The 17,463-nt window shown below is 30.0% G+C and overlaps 4 protein-coding genes across 8 annotated transcripts; 2 read left to right on the forward strand and 2 right to left on the reverse strand.

The window, feature by feature from the left end:
* The first annotated feature begins 842 nt into the window (after positions 1–842).
* Positions 843–4,280, forward strand: LOC117159063 (BRCA1-associated protein). 2 transcript variants are annotated; one of them, XM_033338580.2, is made up of 6 exons: positions 843–1,275; positions 1,768–2,055; positions 2,141–2,330; positions 2,412–2,730; positions 2,828–3,252; positions 3,323–4,280. In XM_033338580.2, exons 2-6 carry the CDS (start codon positions 1,790–1,792, stop codon positions 3,701–3,703), a joined length of 1,581 nt encoding a protein of 526 aa, XP_033194471.1. In that variant the 5' UTR covers positions 843–1,275; positions 1,768–1,789; the 3' UTR covers positions 3,704–4,280. The 2 variants fall into 2 exon arrangements, with proteins under 2 accessions (XP_033194471.1, XP_033194470.1); XM_033338579.2 differs by having other exon boundaries at positions 1,785–2,055.
* A 474-nt stretch (positions 4,281–4,754) lies between these two features.
* LOC117159030 (uncharacterized) lies at positions 4,755–11,735 on the reverse strand. Its single transcript, XM_033338510.2, has 2 exons — positions 8,270–11,735; positions 4,755–8,043 (listed from the first exon to the last, which is right to left on the reverse strand). The coding sequence occupies exons 1-2, from the start codon at positions 10,754–10,756 to the stop codon at positions 6,376–6,378; spliced, it is 4,155 nt and encodes a 1,384-aa protein (XP_033194401.1). The 5' UTR covers positions 10,757–11,735; the 3' UTR covers positions 4,755–6,375.
* Positions 11,736–12,405: 670 nt separating this feature from the next.
* On the forward strand, positions 12,406–14,778 carry LOC117159048 (tRNA (guanine(10)-N(2))-methyltransferase TRMT11). Of its 2 annotated transcripts, XM_033338542.2 has the most exons (9): positions 12,409–12,827; positions 12,899–12,964; positions 13,049–13,294; positions 13,371–13,505; positions 13,577–13,840; positions 13,903–14,041; positions 14,112–14,310; positions 14,395–14,521; positions 14,608–14,778. In XM_033338542.2, the coding sequence occupies exons 1-9, from the start codon at positions 12,744–12,746 to the stop codon at positions 14,767–14,769; spliced, it is 1,422 nt and encodes a 473-aa protein (XP_033194433.1). In that variant the 5' UTR covers positions 12,409–12,743; the 3' UTR covers positions 14,770–14,778. The 2 variants fall into 2 exon arrangements, with proteins under 2 accessions (XP_033194434.1, XP_033194433.1); XM_033338543.2 differs by lacking the exon at positions 14,608–14,778 and having other exon boundaries at positions 12,406–12,827; positions 14,367–14,488.
* Positions 14,776–17,305, reverse strand: LOC117159050 (ER membrane protein complex subunit 2). Of its 3 annotated transcripts, none has more exons than XM_033338548.2 (8): positions 17,154–17,305; positions 16,563–16,605; positions 16,342–16,455; positions 16,114–16,264; positions 15,895–16,038; positions 15,651–15,807; positions 15,477–15,572; positions 14,776–15,411 (listed from the first exon to the last, which is right to left on the reverse strand). In XM_033338548.2, exons 2-8 carry the CDS (start codon positions 16,594–16,596, stop codon positions 15,238–15,240), a joined length of 870 nt encoding a protein of 289 aa, XP_033194439.1. In that variant the 5' UTR covers positions 16,597–16,605; positions 17,154–17,305; the 3' UTR covers positions 14,776–15,237. The 3 variants fall into 3 exon arrangements, with proteins under 3 accessions (XP_033194439.1, XP_076476145.1, XP_076476146.1); XM_076620030.1 differs by lacking the exon at positions 17,154–17,305 and adding an exon at positions 17,039–17,106; XM_076620031.1 differs by lacking the exon at positions 17,154–17,305 and adding an exon at positions 17,071–17,089.
* Positions 17,306–17,463: the final 158 nt, after the last annotated feature.

The raw sequence follows: 17,463 nt of genomic DNA on the forward strand, positions 1-17,463 counted from the left end.
AAGATAATTCAATTTTTACGCTTAATCAGGTAACTTTTGAAAACAGTTTAAGTCGCAATTATTTTCTTAAAATATTTAAGAAATATTATAGGACATCATATCGTCCTTTTTTATTTATAAAATACTTGATACGGGATCAAACGAGAAATATTATATATTATTATTTTTCAAATCGTACATAAAAGAACAAGCATGATAACGTAATATTATAACGATAAAAACAATTTTTATTGGAACTTTTGAACATTATTATACGCTTACCCTCCTTTTATTTTTTTAAGAAGATTCATTGTAATTCGAAATTGGTTCATAGCGACTTAGGCTTTCAAAGTTATCTATCTGAGTTTTTATTATATTTATACAATGACATGTTTCGGTATTAAAAAATATGTAAGGCTTCTTCGAAATCCATGGTGTCTAATATTTTATATTTTTTACAGGCTTGTATAAAATTTTTCTATTCACGACACTAATTTAATATTCTTAGCGCAATTATATAATTCTGTTCGGCAATTTTTTTTTTTAATATGTGCTCAAAAATTGAAGAGCTACTACTAAAAAGAAAAACGTAAAGCCTATTTATATTATGTTGTATATTTAATGAATATATACTATTGTCCCTAATAATGATTATAAAGAATAATTTAGAAAATTTTGGTAAAACTTTAATAAAACTTTTGTCGCTTCTTAAAACAATGTTGTATCATGTTTATTTTTTCCACACTGAATAATGATATGTAATTATTAATTAGTACTGACTTTATAAGATTCATAATTCATAATAATAAAAAAGGAATTTTCTCTAATAATAACAATGCACATTAGATGGCGCGATACTGACTACTTTTTAAAGGTGGGAGTTACCGATTTGAAAGAATATATTGTATTTGATTGGTGAATGATAAGCGAAAAGAGAAAAGAACTACACAACAAATTGTGACTTTCCATGATTCATCGTATTCATAAGTTTGCACAATCAGAATGTAATCTGTCTACAATAATTTCTGTGACAATTAAATATAAGAGCAATGAGTGAAAGATAAATTTAACCTATTAATCGAAAACGGTGTAACACCTTGTAAGGTCATTGTTAGTTAATCATGGGGGTTGCTTAAAGGGTTAATAAAGTACTTAAGAATAGTGATCACAATGATAAATTTGTTTGTAATAATGCGCGATAAGTATTATTTTATGGGATGAATTCTTCTCCTATTTCGGTGTCTCTCTGCGTTATTCGCGTCGAGATTATTGACGAGGATTCTGAAGAATCGAATGGTAAATATTTATGTGTATCGTATAAGTAGAGTAGTAACATTCAATTGTTATTACTTATTTATACACTACTTGTTTTATAATGAATCGCTTCGGTTAATCTTTTTGTTTACAAAACCTTTTAAGGTTATGTTGTTTGTCATAACAATGTCGTGTTTATATTATTACCTTTTTCTATAAAATTCATGTAACTTCGAAAATAAAATATTTATCCGAAAGAGAATAAATAAAATTTTTTTAGAAAGAACGTTTATATCTTTTTGATTATATACGATCAAATAGACGTAAGGCTTGTAAGATATCATTTTCAAATTTACATAATTCTTTATCTTGTACGTTTTGTTCTTTATAAATGGGATAATATTATTAATTTTTTAAAAGCTTTTTCTGAGACCTTAAAAGATGCTTTCAAATATTTAATATATGAAGATTGTTAAAAAATAATTATTAAAAGTACAAAGATCATATCTTGTTTGTATCATGATTAATTCACAGTGGATTTCGTAATCCAGGCGCAATGGCTACTAAGATGAGGGGTTGCAGAGAACCATCCAAAATAAACATGGAAAATTGCACAAATCTTACAGAGAATCAAGACTCTGCAGTTCCTTCTCAAGGAACTAGCAAATCTAGCTCTGCCTCTAGAGCTAATTCAGAGGAAAATACCTATGGTGATTCAGAGATAGCTGGTGCAAGTGCCTGTGCCTGTGATCAAATCAATTTTATCTCTGGGAACCCATTTGTCGAAGTGACGAAAGGAATTATACACTTGTATAAGGAAAAGTGAGTACCCTTTAATTATGTAAATAATAAATTGCAATCATTTATGTCTTGTACTATAATATGTAATAATACTAATAAATTCTAGCAAATTAACGGATATACACCATGCAGCAGAACGTACCCAAACTATCTGCATTCTCTCAGTTCCAGCTACAATGACCTGTCATGATCTTCTAAGGTTTACAGCACCTTGCCATCAAGATGTTCGGCATTTTAGGATACTTAGAGATGGTAGTCCCAATCAATATATGGCATTGATTACCTTCAAATCTGCTGTAATTATCTTTAATGAATTAAATCTTCTTCATATACTGATTTTACTGTATTATAACATTACATTTTACATAACATTTCAGAATGCAGCAACAGAATTTTATGGTTCCTTTAATGGCACTCCATATAATTCTTTTGAACCAGATGTTATTTGTCACATGGTATTTGTGTACAGTGTTGAAGTGACATATAACGCTATGCCTTTATCTGGACACACAGAATTACCACTTTGTCCAGTTTGTTTAGAGAGAATGGACGAAAGTGTTGACGGGATTTTAACAATATTATGCAACCATACATTTCATGCAAGTTGTTTAGCTAAATGGGGAGATACCTCCTGTCCAGTTTGTAGATATGCTCAAACACCAGAATCATTTGCAGACAGTTACTGTATGGAATGTAGTATGTAAACAATAATTTTTTTAGATAAAAAGAAGTGAATTAAGAGAAGTTAGTGAAAATATCACACAAAAATAAAAATTGTATAAATATTTCCTAGATACTGGAGAAAGCAATGATGCTTTATGGATTTGTCTAATATGTGGACATATAGGATGTTCGCGATATCACCAGGGACATGCTTTTCAGCACTATCGTGAAACACATCACTGTTACGCTATGCAATTAGGAAATAACAGAGTCTGGGATTATGTCGGAGATAATTTTGTTCATCGATTACTGCAAAATAAAGATGGAAAAATGGTTGAAGGTGGACCTACAGCAACTAAAGCTGAAGGAGCAGCAATGGAAGAAAAAGTAGATTCCGTACAGTTAGAATTCACGTATCTTTTAACATCGCAGTTGGAAACTCAACGACAGTATTTCGAGGATAGGTTGGCGCGATTAGAACAGCATTCTGTATTACAAACTACAGAACTTAGAGAAAAAGTGGGTCAAGTATCAGAAGAAAATGCCAAAACTAAGGTAATTTTTATTACCACTTGTCTCTTGAAAATTAAACGAGAAAGTTCATTGTTTTTATTACATATTTTAGGAACAATTAGCAACATTGACTCGGGAGAAACAAAATGTGGATAAACGACTACAGCAAGTTAGTAATAAATTGGTACAAGTACAAGCAGAATTAACTGAAGAAAAGGAACTAAGGAAAGCATTGGAATTAAATCAAGCCTCTTGGCAAGATAAATATAAAATGCTGCAAGATGAAATGACCGAGTATCAAAAGACAAAGCAGACGGAAATAACGAATTTAAAAGAGCAAGTACAGGATTTAATGTTTTATCTTGACGCTCAAAACAAAGTCGAAAATTCAGAATTGCGAGAAGAAATAGCATCAGGTCGTATAGTAATTCCAGAAACCTCTAATTCTGCTAAGAAGAACATTCGACCTTCTAAATCTCGTAAAAAACGTTGATGTTATTCGCTGATATTTTCTGTAAAAAGATTGAGTTTCAAATCAGATCTAAAAATTAAAATCTGATTTCATACCTTTTTATGTCAAAATAAACAGCTGAATTTTTTTACTGATTTTAAGCAACAGCAACGTGAAAGTATAGTAATATAAAAATTATGATCAATGCTATAAACTACTGATGTTTGTAATTTCTGAATGCATTTTAATATTTAATTCTTCCGAATTAAAATTAATATATGAAATTTTAAATATAAATTGATGCTATATATGTATAAACGAAATCTGTTATATGGAGAGTTTCAAATGTAATCTATCTCAAAAATAAAAGATGTTGTTTCATATTTATTTTTGCCAACGTAATGTTTGATATTAAGTATAGAACTATTTGCTTTATTTTGTTAATTTGTAATTATGCTTGTACTAATATTCAATAGATTATAGTATTTTAAGTAAAAATAGCGAGTATTTTAATTCTTCTAAAATTTCTTATTTTCTCGAAAAAATGTTTTAAATGAATATGATTTTATAAATGTAAAATATATTGAATTTCAGAATAAAAACATCTACTCAAAACCAATTTTGTTTATATCGCATCTTCTTAACTTTAAAATTAGTAAAGTTCTACGAGTAACTGAGAGTTATATTTGGAGGTATACACACATGGTATTTAAATTATTACACTTGTCCTTTAATTTATCAATAAATATTCTAATAAATAGTAATCATTTTTGCTAACTCTTGAAGTATTCATCAAATAATTGCATGATACATACATATATGTATGTACATTTAAATAAATTTCACTTATATTTTAATAAATAACACTTACTTAAAATTAATCTTTCATTTACCTACTTTTTCAAATAAAAAATATATTACATTTTTTTAAATCCATAAAACATTTGTCCTAAATATTTTTATCGAATTCGCAATTTGCAATATTTTTACATATTTTTTCTTATTTTATCATTCGTTTTTACATTACATTTCCAATTTACAAACAAGAAACAAATATGGTATTGGTACTTGTAATAAAAATACAAAGAAAAACTTATTTAAAAAAGTACCTCAATACATAATTTTTATTAAGGTATACAGGTGTTGTTGATTTATAGTTTCTTTTTATGATAATAGTTAATAGCCTATTTTTATCCTCATAAGAGTACGAGTCATTTTTAGACAATTATTAGTTCCCAACAGAATTTGTCGGTTCTGTTATAAAATAAAACTGATATACATATTTACATTATCTACAATTGCATTCAAGTAGAATACATATGTTTAACTAAACGATTGCACATTTGGACGTCGATGTTGGTCATGCATGCAAATAAGTTTCGCTTAATAATCGACGATATTGGAAAACTGCTATATTTAACTATTAACGAAACTAAAATGTAATTTGTTAAATAACTATTAACAAGATGAAACTCAAAATATGTTATGGAAACAGTATAACCATTTTAAAAATGTTTCATACAGTTTTGTTGAAATTTACGGTAACAGTTTATGGGAACCGGCTTTCGTAACAAAACGTCCATCGAACGTAATATAATTATAGTAACACAATTTTGATATAGTTAATATATTAGCGCCTCTTCATTCATATTGCTCTCTAGAAATTAAATGATACATGATCTGCCAAATACTTTAATATAAAACAATTAACTATTAAGATATTTGTCACAGTATCACTATACCAAATATTTCAAATAACCTCACACACGATTATTCTTGCTTGTCATTTAAGACATACATATACTCAATATATGTATGTCGGAGAGCAATATGAGGAACCAACATCGATCAGTCTTGGAATTACAGTTAGAGATAAAAATTATTAGATATTTTGCAAAATATATAAATATAACTAAGATCCGTAACTACCTTGTGATAATTAATAATCCTAATTATTGATATGAGCTTATGCGTAGTAAATTCAATGCAAATAAATACGATTCTCCCAGTTCCTTCTCACATTCGATGCCAATACATAAAATCGTAATATATATACTTTGTGTAAAATAGTTATTGTAAAAAAATTTCGTACAACGACCAACACATAAAAGTGCTTAATGATTCCATAATATTGATCAGTTAGTTATTATTATCTAATAGTTAATTAGTATAAGTTGGCAAAAAGCATTTCATCGTATAGTCTTCCTTTATGGAAGTTATTCAAATCTTCAGACATGTACCAGTTAATATTTGTTAAAAATTTCTTATTATCTTAAGTAGTTACAGTCTCGAGTCATTGTATTTAGCAGACTATATGACGAAAATTTACGAAGTGCAACATACAATGCACAATGCACAATACAACGTAAAATCGTCCTCTTGTTTTTTATGATTAAAGCAAGTTAACCCCCTTTATTTAGTTAAATACTGCTAGTAATAATGCTAGCAAGTAATTCAAGTTTAAAATCTCTGTATTAAAATATTTAAGAAATAATAACAGAAACGAACGAGATTTGTAAAAGATTAAGAGATGTAATATATATAGATGTATTACATTTATTTCATCACTTTTTTGTACTGAATTATTGTTTGCTTCAGTTTAAAAAAAAATTTTCAGCAAATAGAAGAATAAGAGGTAAAACGTTACAATAAAGCATTGTGAGATGATTAAAAATATTAACTAAGTAAACTGGATCAAAAATCTCGTTCGCTTTTTAATTTTCGGTATTTACAGGTTCTCGTGCATGATGAATTCTGACATGTTTGTTATGATTGGATTTCGTACCGCTAGACTTTCCACAAATATGACATGTATATGGTCTGGCACCTGAATGTACTCGCAAGTGTTCTTTCAGATAATATGATCTATGAAAAGTTTTGTTGCAAACATCACATGTATATGCTTTGTTCTCTTCATGTTCCTTTACATGCCTTAAACAATTATATTTTCGTATGAACTGCGCTCCGCAATAGTTACAGGTATAAGGACGCACGTTTCTATGAGAATTCATATGAGCAGTATAATCACTGTGCCGGTAAAACGCGCCACTACACTGATTACACTTGAAAGGTTTGGTGCTACGGGCAGCGTGAGTCCATTTGTGCAATTGTAAGTTCCACTTAGTACTAAATGCTTTAGAGCAAACTTGACATTCATATGGTCTTTCACCATTATGTACTCGCATATGCACTGCTAAGGAAGATCGTAAATAAATACACTTACATACAGGACATTCAACATTTTCGCTCTCTCTTTGAGCATCTGGAACGAATCTTTTATTATGAGCTCGGCGCATATGTCTAGTCAGGCTGGCCATGTGAATGAATCTTTCGTTACAATATGTACATGCTTTGGGTTTTTCATCATGTGTTTCTTTATGCCAAGCTAGCTTTTTCTTTGTATGAAAAACCTCACCACAATGACATATGTAATCTTTTAATTTCTTTTTTATATTCAAATGATGTCTATTTTTGTGCTGTGTTAGATTTGAATATCTGCGAAATGTTTCATTGCAAAGATTACACTTAACAGGTGCATTCCCAGTATGACCATTGGTATGTTCATCTAACTTCTGTTTTGTTAAAAATGCTTTGTCACAAACAGTACATGGAAATGGTTTAATTCCTAAATGTCGTTTCATGTGTAATTTGAAATTTTGTTTTCTATAAAAATACTTTCCACATTGACTACATTCTAATGGATGTATTTTTAAATGGGCATTGTACAATAGAACCGAAGGAAATTCTTCGTGACATATCTGACACTTGGTGCTCTCACGAATTCGTTTTGTTGTTTCTGTAATATGTACTCTTCTATGATGTAGTTGTAATGATTTTTCACTACTAAATCTCTGATTGCAAAGAGTGCAGATCACTTCAATATTTGATGGTATTACTAGTGTTTCAATTTTTTGATCAGATTCTACTTTTGTAGTTACATCTGTACATGATTGTGGTGGTTGAAGTTGATGTAACAGTGGTTGCTGGTGATAAACTTGTTGAACATGTAAACCTGGTACAAAAATATCTTCAAATACATTCATACGGCCATCCAATAACTTAATATCCTTTACTTCAGGTTGTTCTGTAGATTCTCTACTGCTACTCGGACCAGCTTCTTTGTGCGCGGTGGTACTATGTACTCTGCGTTCTTTCGGACAATCAAATACTTCAGGACAATGATAACATTTGAACATTCTTTTTGTAGGAGTTTTTCTATCTCGATCTAAAAATAAACTTGATGTAAAATGTGTTGCTAAAGATCTGCTATCTAATAATGGGCCTGCAATTTCATTGTCTGATCCATCAGATTCTTCCCAACTTTCACGTGCCATTAGATCATAAGATGTTGACATTCTTGATGATTCTTGACCAGCATATAACTGAATATACAGAATAAATTTGTTAATATAAACATAACTTTTAATATCAGTTTTTATAGAAAATTTGTTTACAAAATATATTCAGTATTAAATAAATTAAATTAATTGTATATATTTAAATTACTTGTTAAAACATTTGTTATTTTATAAATCTATTAAACTCTTATGTGAAATATTTATAATAAATTTTAACAATATATTTATATTCAAAGAGCAGCTTACATACCTGCCAAGCTGATTGTTCTGTACATCCATTGCTTTCTTGTTCTGATAGTTCACCTCTGGGTGGCATAGTTTCATCAGCTCTCATATTAATGCTTTTAACTTCTTCATCTATACCTATTCCACCTTCACTACTTGCCATAGATTGTTGGCTGGTTCCACTAACTGCTTTTTGTGAAGAATCACTTATGAATGTACTAGGAACTAAGATTTGAAGCCCATCAAATTCAAACACATTCATTGGACCTGCATGGGCATCTTCATTTAAACTAAGGAGTTCCACAGATTGTTTTTGTATAATTGATTTAGATGAATGAAAACTCTTTGAGTCAGAACTACTTGCGACGTCACTAGATTCTGATAAATTTACATGATTATTACTTTTACTTGGCATGTTATATGATTCATCCATTAATGTTGATTGCTGAGAATGTTGTGAATGAATTGTAGAAAACGAACTCATATGGTCACTAATTCCAGATTGATATGCAGAATCCCCTTCCATTTTTTTCTCATTTTTGCATAAGGAAAGTTCTGACTGATCAGCTTTCACATCTTGTTCAACTAAAGAACAATCAATAGGATCTTTTTCTGGTGATCCATCCATTGCAACATTACTTTCTTCATCGTGGCTTATACCATTAGCATTCATATGACAAAATGAATGGACAGAAGCAGGAGAACATGGTTTACTAAGATCCTTCCTAACTCTTAATACAGAAATACCACTACTTGCAGATAATGGAGTATGAGATCTAACATTGTCTGCATTTTCATCATATTTAATGAAAGGAGTATGTGGGCTAGGTATTTCCTCTATTTCCATATCTGCCTCATCAAAATTATCTTCTGTTTCATTTTTTTCATCTTCATCATCTTCCTCATCGTGCAATGTGCTTGCATCAAAACCAAGTGGATAAAAATTAAGGTATTCATTTGAACTAAAATCTGAATGAACAGAATAGCTTCTATGGGGTCTTCTTTGTACAATAGGTGATGGAGGTGCAGACAAACTGTTTTTATAATTGTATAAAAAACAAGAACTTTTATTTTCATCATTACCTATATTAATTTCCGAGCTTCGATTAACTTTTACTTTTACATCAGATTTACAACTGTTTTCATATTCAATGGGATTATTACTAGTTATTTCATGTATTACACTTTCAGCCCTTTCAGGAGAAGTATTTTTCTTTGTATCTTTACTCTTCTTTTTATCATCTTCAAAATTGGATTCTTTCTGTGGAGTATTATTAAATTCATTTTCCATAATAGTGATTAAAAGACGTTCTAATTGTTCTACTTCAGGCTGAGCTGGTGCTTTTACTGTATCTTCTACAGGCATTTCTGCTGAGGTACCTTCATTTTTGCTTATTTCTTCTCTGTGAGGAACTTTTTCATTAGTTGCATTTTCTGTCTCATTTTCTGTTACCATTGGTGATACTTCAGGCATAATAACTTTATTATTATCATCGTCATCTTCATATCTGTGTACATACTCCTGCATGTCTGACGATTCATAATGAATAGACTTACACTGCACATTTGTAGTAACAACGCACGACGATTCCCCATTATCAATATCCGGCAATACACTCTCAACTTTATCATCTGTAGTGACATTGACATTACAAGTAATTGCCAATGATCTTGGAATGCTATCATATTCATCTTGCACAGTATGCTGATCTGTACTTGAACCAAGGGGCTCCTCTCCTTCTTGCTCTATTTGAATTGTACTAGTTTCACTTTCATTTTGCTGCATAGAATTATCTTCGTTTAATGATGGAGGAGAAACTGGAAGGTTGATATCTGATAACATTTGTTCAGACTCTTGCTCTGATTCAGGTAAAATCTCAGGTAAAATTTGTTTTGGCTCGGAATTATTTACAGGTACAGCAATGGCAGTCCTACCAGTTGTTTCACCAGCCATAGTTACCACTGGCCTGACTCTAGTGGTGTTTGGTATGGCTGTGACTGGCGAAATCATTTGAACAGTTGGTATTTGTTGCTGCTGATACATACCATATGGATTATACAGCATTTGCATCATTTGATTAGCTTGTGGAGCCATTGCATATTGTGGTATCATCATAGTGCCATTATTTACAAACTGTTGATAACTAAATGAAGCAAACTGAGGTGGCATCACAGTACCAATAGGTGGACATTCGAAAATAGGTCCTATAGGATATGGAGATTGAGCCGATAGATGAGTATTCTGTGCAACTTGAGGTGTATTTTGGGATGATTGTATAGCTGGAGATGCTGGAGGTGCTGATGATGATAACTGTGTCTGTTGCACATTTGAGGAATTGGTACTAGCTTTGATAAGAGCTTCAATGACTTGTTCTTTTGGATGAGTATCCAAATGTCTTTGTAAGCTGATACCCTCGCGTAGATAGAGGGTACAGACTGGACAAGCCACTGCACTTCCTGAAGCTCCATTGCTTACTGCATCCATTGTGTCTGAGGTATTTTCTTTATACATTTAACTTCTCAACTATTGCATTGAACACAACCAATGCAAAATTTTCTGTAAAATATCCACGATGAAGTAATAACACCACTTTATTCTTTTCGTAATTGACGCCCTTGCTGTTACTGCCGTTACTGTCGAATTCGTCGTATCTGTCGTAATTATCGTTCTGTTCGTCTCAGCTGCCTCTTTAGTCGCAGTCGTAGTTGTCACCGTCGACGCCGACGCCGTCACCGTCGCCGTCACCGTCGCCGTCGCCGTCGCCGTCGTCGGTGTCGTCGTCGGTGTCGTTGTCGTCGTCGTCGTCGTCGTCGTCGCCGCCGTCGTCGTCGTCGTCGTCGTCGTCGTCGTCGTCGTCGCCGTCGTCGTCGTCGTCGTCGTCGTCGCCGTCGTCGTCGTCGTCGTCGCCGTCGCCGTCGCCGTCGTCGTCGTCGTCGTCGTCGTCGTCGTCGTCGCCGCCGTCGTCGCCGCCGCCGCCGCCGTCGCCGTTATCGTTGTAGTCGTTGCCGTTTTGGTCGCCGTTTTGATAGTCGTTATGATCGTAATAGATGTACCTAGTCGTTGTTACCCGTAATTTTGTCTAATATCGTTAACACATATCGCCAATGGCTGGCTGCATTTTGGGCTTTATCAGGCCTGCAAACACATTAGAGCACGGCATATGTACGGCCGACACGTTGCACCAGGCAGTGCCCCAAAAATATCGACGTTCATGGCTACCTGGTTTGTGTGTGCGATGGAGCCAGCAAGGCAGTCTCGGACAAATCAATATCCTATTAAATCGCCAGCCTCCCCTGCTCTTATTAAATTACACCTGCACTATTCACACACGTTTTTAATATACCAGCTTTCTCAAACATATGTACAACAACTCTTTTTAAGAGCCTTTTGTTTCTCACTCGATTATCGAAACGGCATGTTTTTCACCCGATTCCAGCCTAAAAACACAACAGAAAACAGTGACGAGTAGTATTCCACCTTAGAATGAGAACAACAAGAAGTTTTACTACGAACATAGCGCCCCCTCGTACACTGTTCTATTAGCTACAATGTTGTAGATCTACCGATTAAGAAATTATAGTTTTCTCTTTTATCGACTATTTTAAATATATAATGTTTTTATATATTATATGTATATATATATTTCCAGAGATATTTTTACTATATTATTATGCTCATAATTTAATTAATATACATATATATATATATGATTTATGCTATTTCTTGCATTTATATGTTATGTACATCTTTTTTCTTGCAACTTCTCTGCTTTTCCTATTTTTCTTTCATATTTATGTTGTTGAAATTTATATTTCACCTTCTATGACACTTTTTGATTATTAAACAACATTTAGTAAATCATATCATCAAAATAATTGTAATTAATATCTCTTTATTACCACATATTATGATTTAACTAATATTTCCTCGTATGGTATTATACTTAATGCTATTAATATATTATAGAAGACTAATATATCGCAAAATAAATTGAGCAACTTTACTCTCTAATAAGAGCGCTTCTTGACTGTTTTGTATAATAAAAAATAATAATAATGATTTTATACCGACATAATATTCAATAATATTCGACTCACTATATTTTATTTATCTATGGTTTCGATTAAGCATGCGCGTATAATGTGTGCAATATCTTTTTGTGTTGATCACGTTGGTTAATGTCTAGATCATAGATCTTATGTTACTTGATGCTAAATAATGCTTATAGTTACATATAATTACAATTTAATCAATATGTAATAATTTATATTAAAGTTAGAAACTTAATTTTTTAGTTGAAACATCTAAATGATGTAGTAAAGTAAAAAGTCTGTATTATAAACACAAATTGTTTACTTCAACTTAAATTTTTGAATTGCATTAGTTTATGCAAAATTAGTTTAAAGCTGTATTTCAATATTAGAGTATATGTGCTATACTTTTAATATAATTAATACTACAATTTAAATAATGTAATTTGAATTGAATATGGATAAATATGTATAATGCAATAACAATGAATAACCAGTGGAAAAAATATCTGTTTTGGTTTGCCCAAGAACACATTGATTTTCGTACAGCTGTAAGTAATTTTTTATTTAATTTAATTTTTACCTATTTGTTCTATAAAATTTTTACACTTCACCTTTTTAGGAAATGCAATCTATTCTTGGTATGTTTGGTGTAAATATTTATACTCATTCTGAATTAAACACACATGTAAGAAAATACATTTATTTTGTTAATATAATATAATATAATATTTAATACATTTGTCTATGCAATAAATGATTTTTTTTATAGCCTTATTGGATAGTTAATTTACCTTCAGAAACTCTGGCACATAAAATTGCAAGCAGAGCAGTCTGTGTGAGATTTTGTTTAGAGTTGTGGGCTAATAGTAAACAAGTTGAAAATTTGCATAACAAGTTAAAAACTTATCCAATTTCAGAAATTAATAAATATGCTGGTCCACACAAATCTTTTAAAGTAATAGTTGAAACATTTTGTAAACATTTTTCTCAAGGTGAAAAAGTAAATAAAATTGATGTAAGTACATAACTTATAAATTTATAAACTGAAATTATGTAAAATTTTGATATTAATCTAACTTTGTAATAAATAGTCTTTCAGTTATTTACCATTGCAAGGACCAGTAAGACTAAATAATCCAGACACAACATTGTGTTATATAGAATTTTATGGATTAGATCCTAATAACATCCCTAAAAAACCATATGAATTATTTTTTGGTAGATGGGTATGCATAATTATATTGTACCGTTACATCAATCTATTACATATATATTACATTTTATAATGAAATTTTAGATTACAAGAGGACAGAGGGATTTAATTCGAAAGTTATCGCTGAAAACCAGAAAATTTATTGGTAATACGTCTATGGATCCTCAACTGTCATTAATAATGGCTAATCAAGCTCAAGTTCAAAAGGGAGACATCGTGCTCGATCCATTTGTTGGTACTGGATCTTTATTAGTTGCTGCTTCTCATTTTGGAGGATATACATTGGGAACAGATATAGATTTTTTAATGCTGCATGGGCGTACAAGGCCTAGTAGGATATCACAAAAGGTAAAGAATTTATTTGCTTACACTAAATGATGTTATTAAATTATTATTAAGATAATGACCAGATTAGGGAAAAAGATGAAAATATTGCTACAAATATGAGTCAATATGGAAAAAGATCATACTATATTGATGTAGTTGTATCAGATTTTTCTTATCCTTTATGGCGTTCTGACATGTGTATAGATGCTATAATAACAGACCGTAAGTATCAGCTCTTTTCATTAACTTATAAGTTGTACTGTAAAAACCTTCATCTCTTTATTAATTATAGCTCCTTATGGTATCAGAGAAGCAACAGAAAGGATAGGTACAACTAAATTAAATCCAGTGATAGAAGAACATCAAGCTTCATCTCATATACCATCTAAAATTGGTTATGATTTACCTCAAATATACAAGGATTTATTAACTTTTGCAGCTCAACATCTTAAATTCAATGGTAGATTAGTATGTTGGTTTCCTTTATTTAGGTAAGTCACAGGTTATAAAAAGTTGTTTATCGACATTACAATATTTATTTTTATAGAATGAAGTATAAAATACTACTTTTATAGAGATCAATATTCAGAGGATCAGTTACCAACACATCCATGTTTGGAATTAGTAGCTAATTCAGAACAAGTACTTAGTAATTATACTAGTCGGAGGTTATTGACTTATAAAAAGATAAAAGATCCAAAGGTATGTGTCAAAATATATATTATACAACTATTAGTTAAAAAAATGTTAAAAGTAATTTGATCAAAATTTTCAAATTTTTCTTTCAGGAATCAGATGAAATAATTTCTACCAATTTAATCGACTTCCGCGAACAATATTTTGCATTACGAAATGAAAGTAGAAGGGAAAAACGAATGAAGAAAGCTGTAGAAAAAGCAAAGAAAAGAGAACTTTGGGAACAGAATAATAAAGAAAATCCAAAAAGATGACTATAATTATTTTACGTGTAACAAACATTTATTTTCCTTCAAATTCGTGTTTGAGAATATAAATTTTGTTAAACTGTTACCTTTTATGGCCATATGCGCATTTTAAAGAATAAAGCAGGACATGTGCAGGAAAGTATTCATAACAAGAAAAATTCTGAACCATCAATAAAGTCATTTTCTAACATTTTCTAGAGATTATGAGAAGAACAAGGAACATTCTTCATTTAGTTCTATAATCTTTTTACTAAATGATCTTAAGAATTATTTAAATAAGGTAAATAATACTTTACTGTATTTTGGATAGTAAATATCTTAATATACATTTGCAAATTTACTTGACATACTAAAAAACTATTTATGTCAAAAGATTTGTATTAAATAATAAATTATATATGTGTGTAAATTGTAAGGAATGAACAGTACATTTACATATATTACAGTAACATACATACATATAAATTTGTATACTTAAACTTCTAGTTGCAACTGACCTAATAATCCTTCAAGTGTTTTAATATTTTCATCTGACACTTTTGATTCATATTGCTTTTCAATTTGATTAGCTGCCCATTCACTTAATTTTATTGCATCTTTCTTTTTAGAAGAGGGACATTTAGGTGATGTGGCAATATTATTGGTTGCCTAAAAATTTAAGCTTATAGTAAAAGTTTAACACTACATGTTTTTTTTCTAATTTTGATTCTTACCAACAGTAAACCATACAAAGCTCTGATATTATTTGGATTTAATCTTGCAGCTTGACAAAAGTATGCTTTTGCTAATTCCATGTTTTCAAATCCACCCTAATAATAAGTAAAAATGTATTATTTCAGTGAAAGTTTTGAGGTCTCAGGTATTGTTACATAAAAAATATTTATTACCTGAGAATATTTTATTTCTGCATATCTCTGATAAATTAAATGACTATGTGGATTATGTAATATAAGTTCTTCCATACAAAATGCAGCCTTGGAATATTCTTGTTCTTGTAAATATAGATCACATAATTCATGCCATGCCTCTTGATCACTCATAAATCTGTAATACATGAAGGATATAAAATCTATGATTAATACAATAAGTTAAAAACTTAAAACATCAAAAAAATTTCAACTAAACACTAACTTTTTTAAATATTCTGTAAGCTCTTTAATAGCTTCTGATATTCGACCTTTCGCTTTTAATATAGCTATACGTCTTTTTCTTGGTGCTGCATTTGTTTCGTCTCTTTTTATAATAGAATCCAAAACTTCTAATGCTTCATCATACCTACAAATAATTAACTTCTTTTATATGGCATAGAAATATGCAACAAATAATCATTGTTTCATAAATAATTGTTACATTTCCAAAGCTTCCAGATGCATAGCATGATATTTATGGACTCTTAAACTGCTAGGAAATTCTCTTTTCAATATTTTAATGCAATATTCTGCTAAAGAATGACGATCACAATCCAATGCGGCTATGCAGACTTGTTCCAAAACCAGATATTCTATTTAAAAGTTACAAATTATTGTAGAAAGTTAACACCATTTTAAAAATATCTTACAAAAAATTACTTCATCTTACTTTCATTGCCAAGTTGATCAATTTTTGCCATTAATTTAGACTCCCACAGATCAACTACATCTTTACTTCGCCGTTCACTATCTTCTCTCCATGTTCTGAACATGTCTCGTACTTCTACATATATAAAAAACATATATAAAAGTTTAATAATTACATTGAAATATTAATAAATTAAAATTCAAAAGTTATAGATGATTAAACTATGTTCTTTATTAACTTACCTTTCCATGATAATTTATCATACTGATCAGCCATAGTTGAAGTCTTAAAAAAAATAATGTCATAAATAATATATAATAGATTTGTGCATAGAGTGCATGAAATAATATTCTATACATGAAGCAACTATAATTATGTATAAACATAAAAGAAGATATAAAGTTAATTAATCAAATACTAAAAAAATGCTAAATACTAAAAAAAATACTAAAAAAATACTAAACAACTTTACATAATTCTGAATATTTTTATGATAACAACCATTCCTTAATATTATAAATTTCATACAAGTATACATAATATTATAATATATAAATATATATGTGTGAATTTGTAAATACATTGCTTATTATAACCTATTTATTATAACCTAAATAAGTAAAAGACTAGATATCAAAAAATATATGTTAAATATATATAAATAACACAGAAAGAAATATTAACACAAATTAAAAAAGATATTAAAACAAATATGTACTTAGATGTTAACAGTTACTAATTATAACACACTTGGGACAAATTTATTATTACAGTGTAATAATTCGTGCAGTAGAATCTCAGGATATAAAGTATTATAGGTATTTCAAACTTACGTAGAAGTAATTGCAATAATAAAAACAAGTTTATAATAAAGTATTAACTCAAATCAATGTACACGTAGCCTTAAATTAAATCGATCATGTACATATGTTACACAGGTCGATCAGGAATCAAAAAGTAATTCAAGGCTATATATGCAAAATTATTCAGTAAGATATTTGAAGTACGTCATTTTCTTAAATTATAAAATAAGTGAAAAGTATAAAAAATAATATATAGTTTACAGCATATTATAAAAATATATACATTTTTATTATCATCATTGTTTCTAGTTTTTGCTATTATATTATCATATTAAAGTAG

Source organism: Bombus vancouverensis, chromosome 7, assembly GCF_051014615.1.
Source record: "Bombus vancouverensis nearcticus chromosome 7, iyBomVanc1_principal, whole genome shotgun sequence".
Lineage (NCBI taxonomy): Eukaryota > Metazoa > Arthropoda > Insecta > Hymenoptera > Apidae > Bombus > Bombus vancouverensis.

Bases quoted from the DNA above. Each gene is read 5' to 3' on its own strand.
- LOC117159048 (XM_033338542.2), top strand. From the start codon at position 12,744: ATGTATAATGCAATAACAATGAATAACCAGTGGAAAAAATATCTGTTT. The intron at 12,965-13,048 runs GTAAGAAAATAC...TTTTTTTTATAG, and splicing joins ATTCTGAATTAAACACACAT to CCTTATTGGATAGTTAATTT. The intron at 13,295-13,370 runs GTAAGTACATAA...TGTAATAAATAG, and splicing joins AAAAAGTAAATAAAATTGAT to TCTTTCAGTTATTTACCATT.
- LOC117159063 (XM_033338579.2), top strand. From the start codon at position 1,197: ATGAATTCTTCTCCTATTTCGGTGTCTCTCTGCGTTATTCGCGTCGAG. The intron at 2,056-2,140 runs GTGAGTACCCTT...AATAAATTCTAG, and splicing joins ATACACTTGTATAAGGAAAA to CAAATTAACGGATATACACC. The intron at 2,731-2,827 runs GTATGTAAACAA...AATATTTCCTAG, and splicing joins CAGTTACTGTATGGAATGTA to ATACTGGAGAAAGCAATGAT.
- LOC117159030 (XM_033338510.2), bottom strand. From the start codon at position 10,756: ATGTATAAAGAAAATACCTCAGACACAATGGATGCAGTAAGCAATGGA. The intron at 8,044-8,269 runs GTATGTAAGCTG...CTGTATATTCAG, and splicing joins CAGAACAATCAGCTTGGCAG to TTATATGCTGGTCAAGAATC.
- LOC117159050 (XM_033338548.2), bottom strand. From the start codon at position 16,596: ATGGCTGATCAGTATGATAAATTATCATGGAAAG. The intron at 16,265-16,341 runs GTAAGATGAAGT...ACTTTTAAATAG, and splicing joins TGATCAACTTGGCAATGAAA to AATATCTGGTTTTGGAACAA. The intron at 15,573-15,650 runs GTAATAAATATT...ACTTATTATTAG, and splicing joins CAGAAATAAAATATTCTCAG to GGTGGATTTGAAAACATGGA.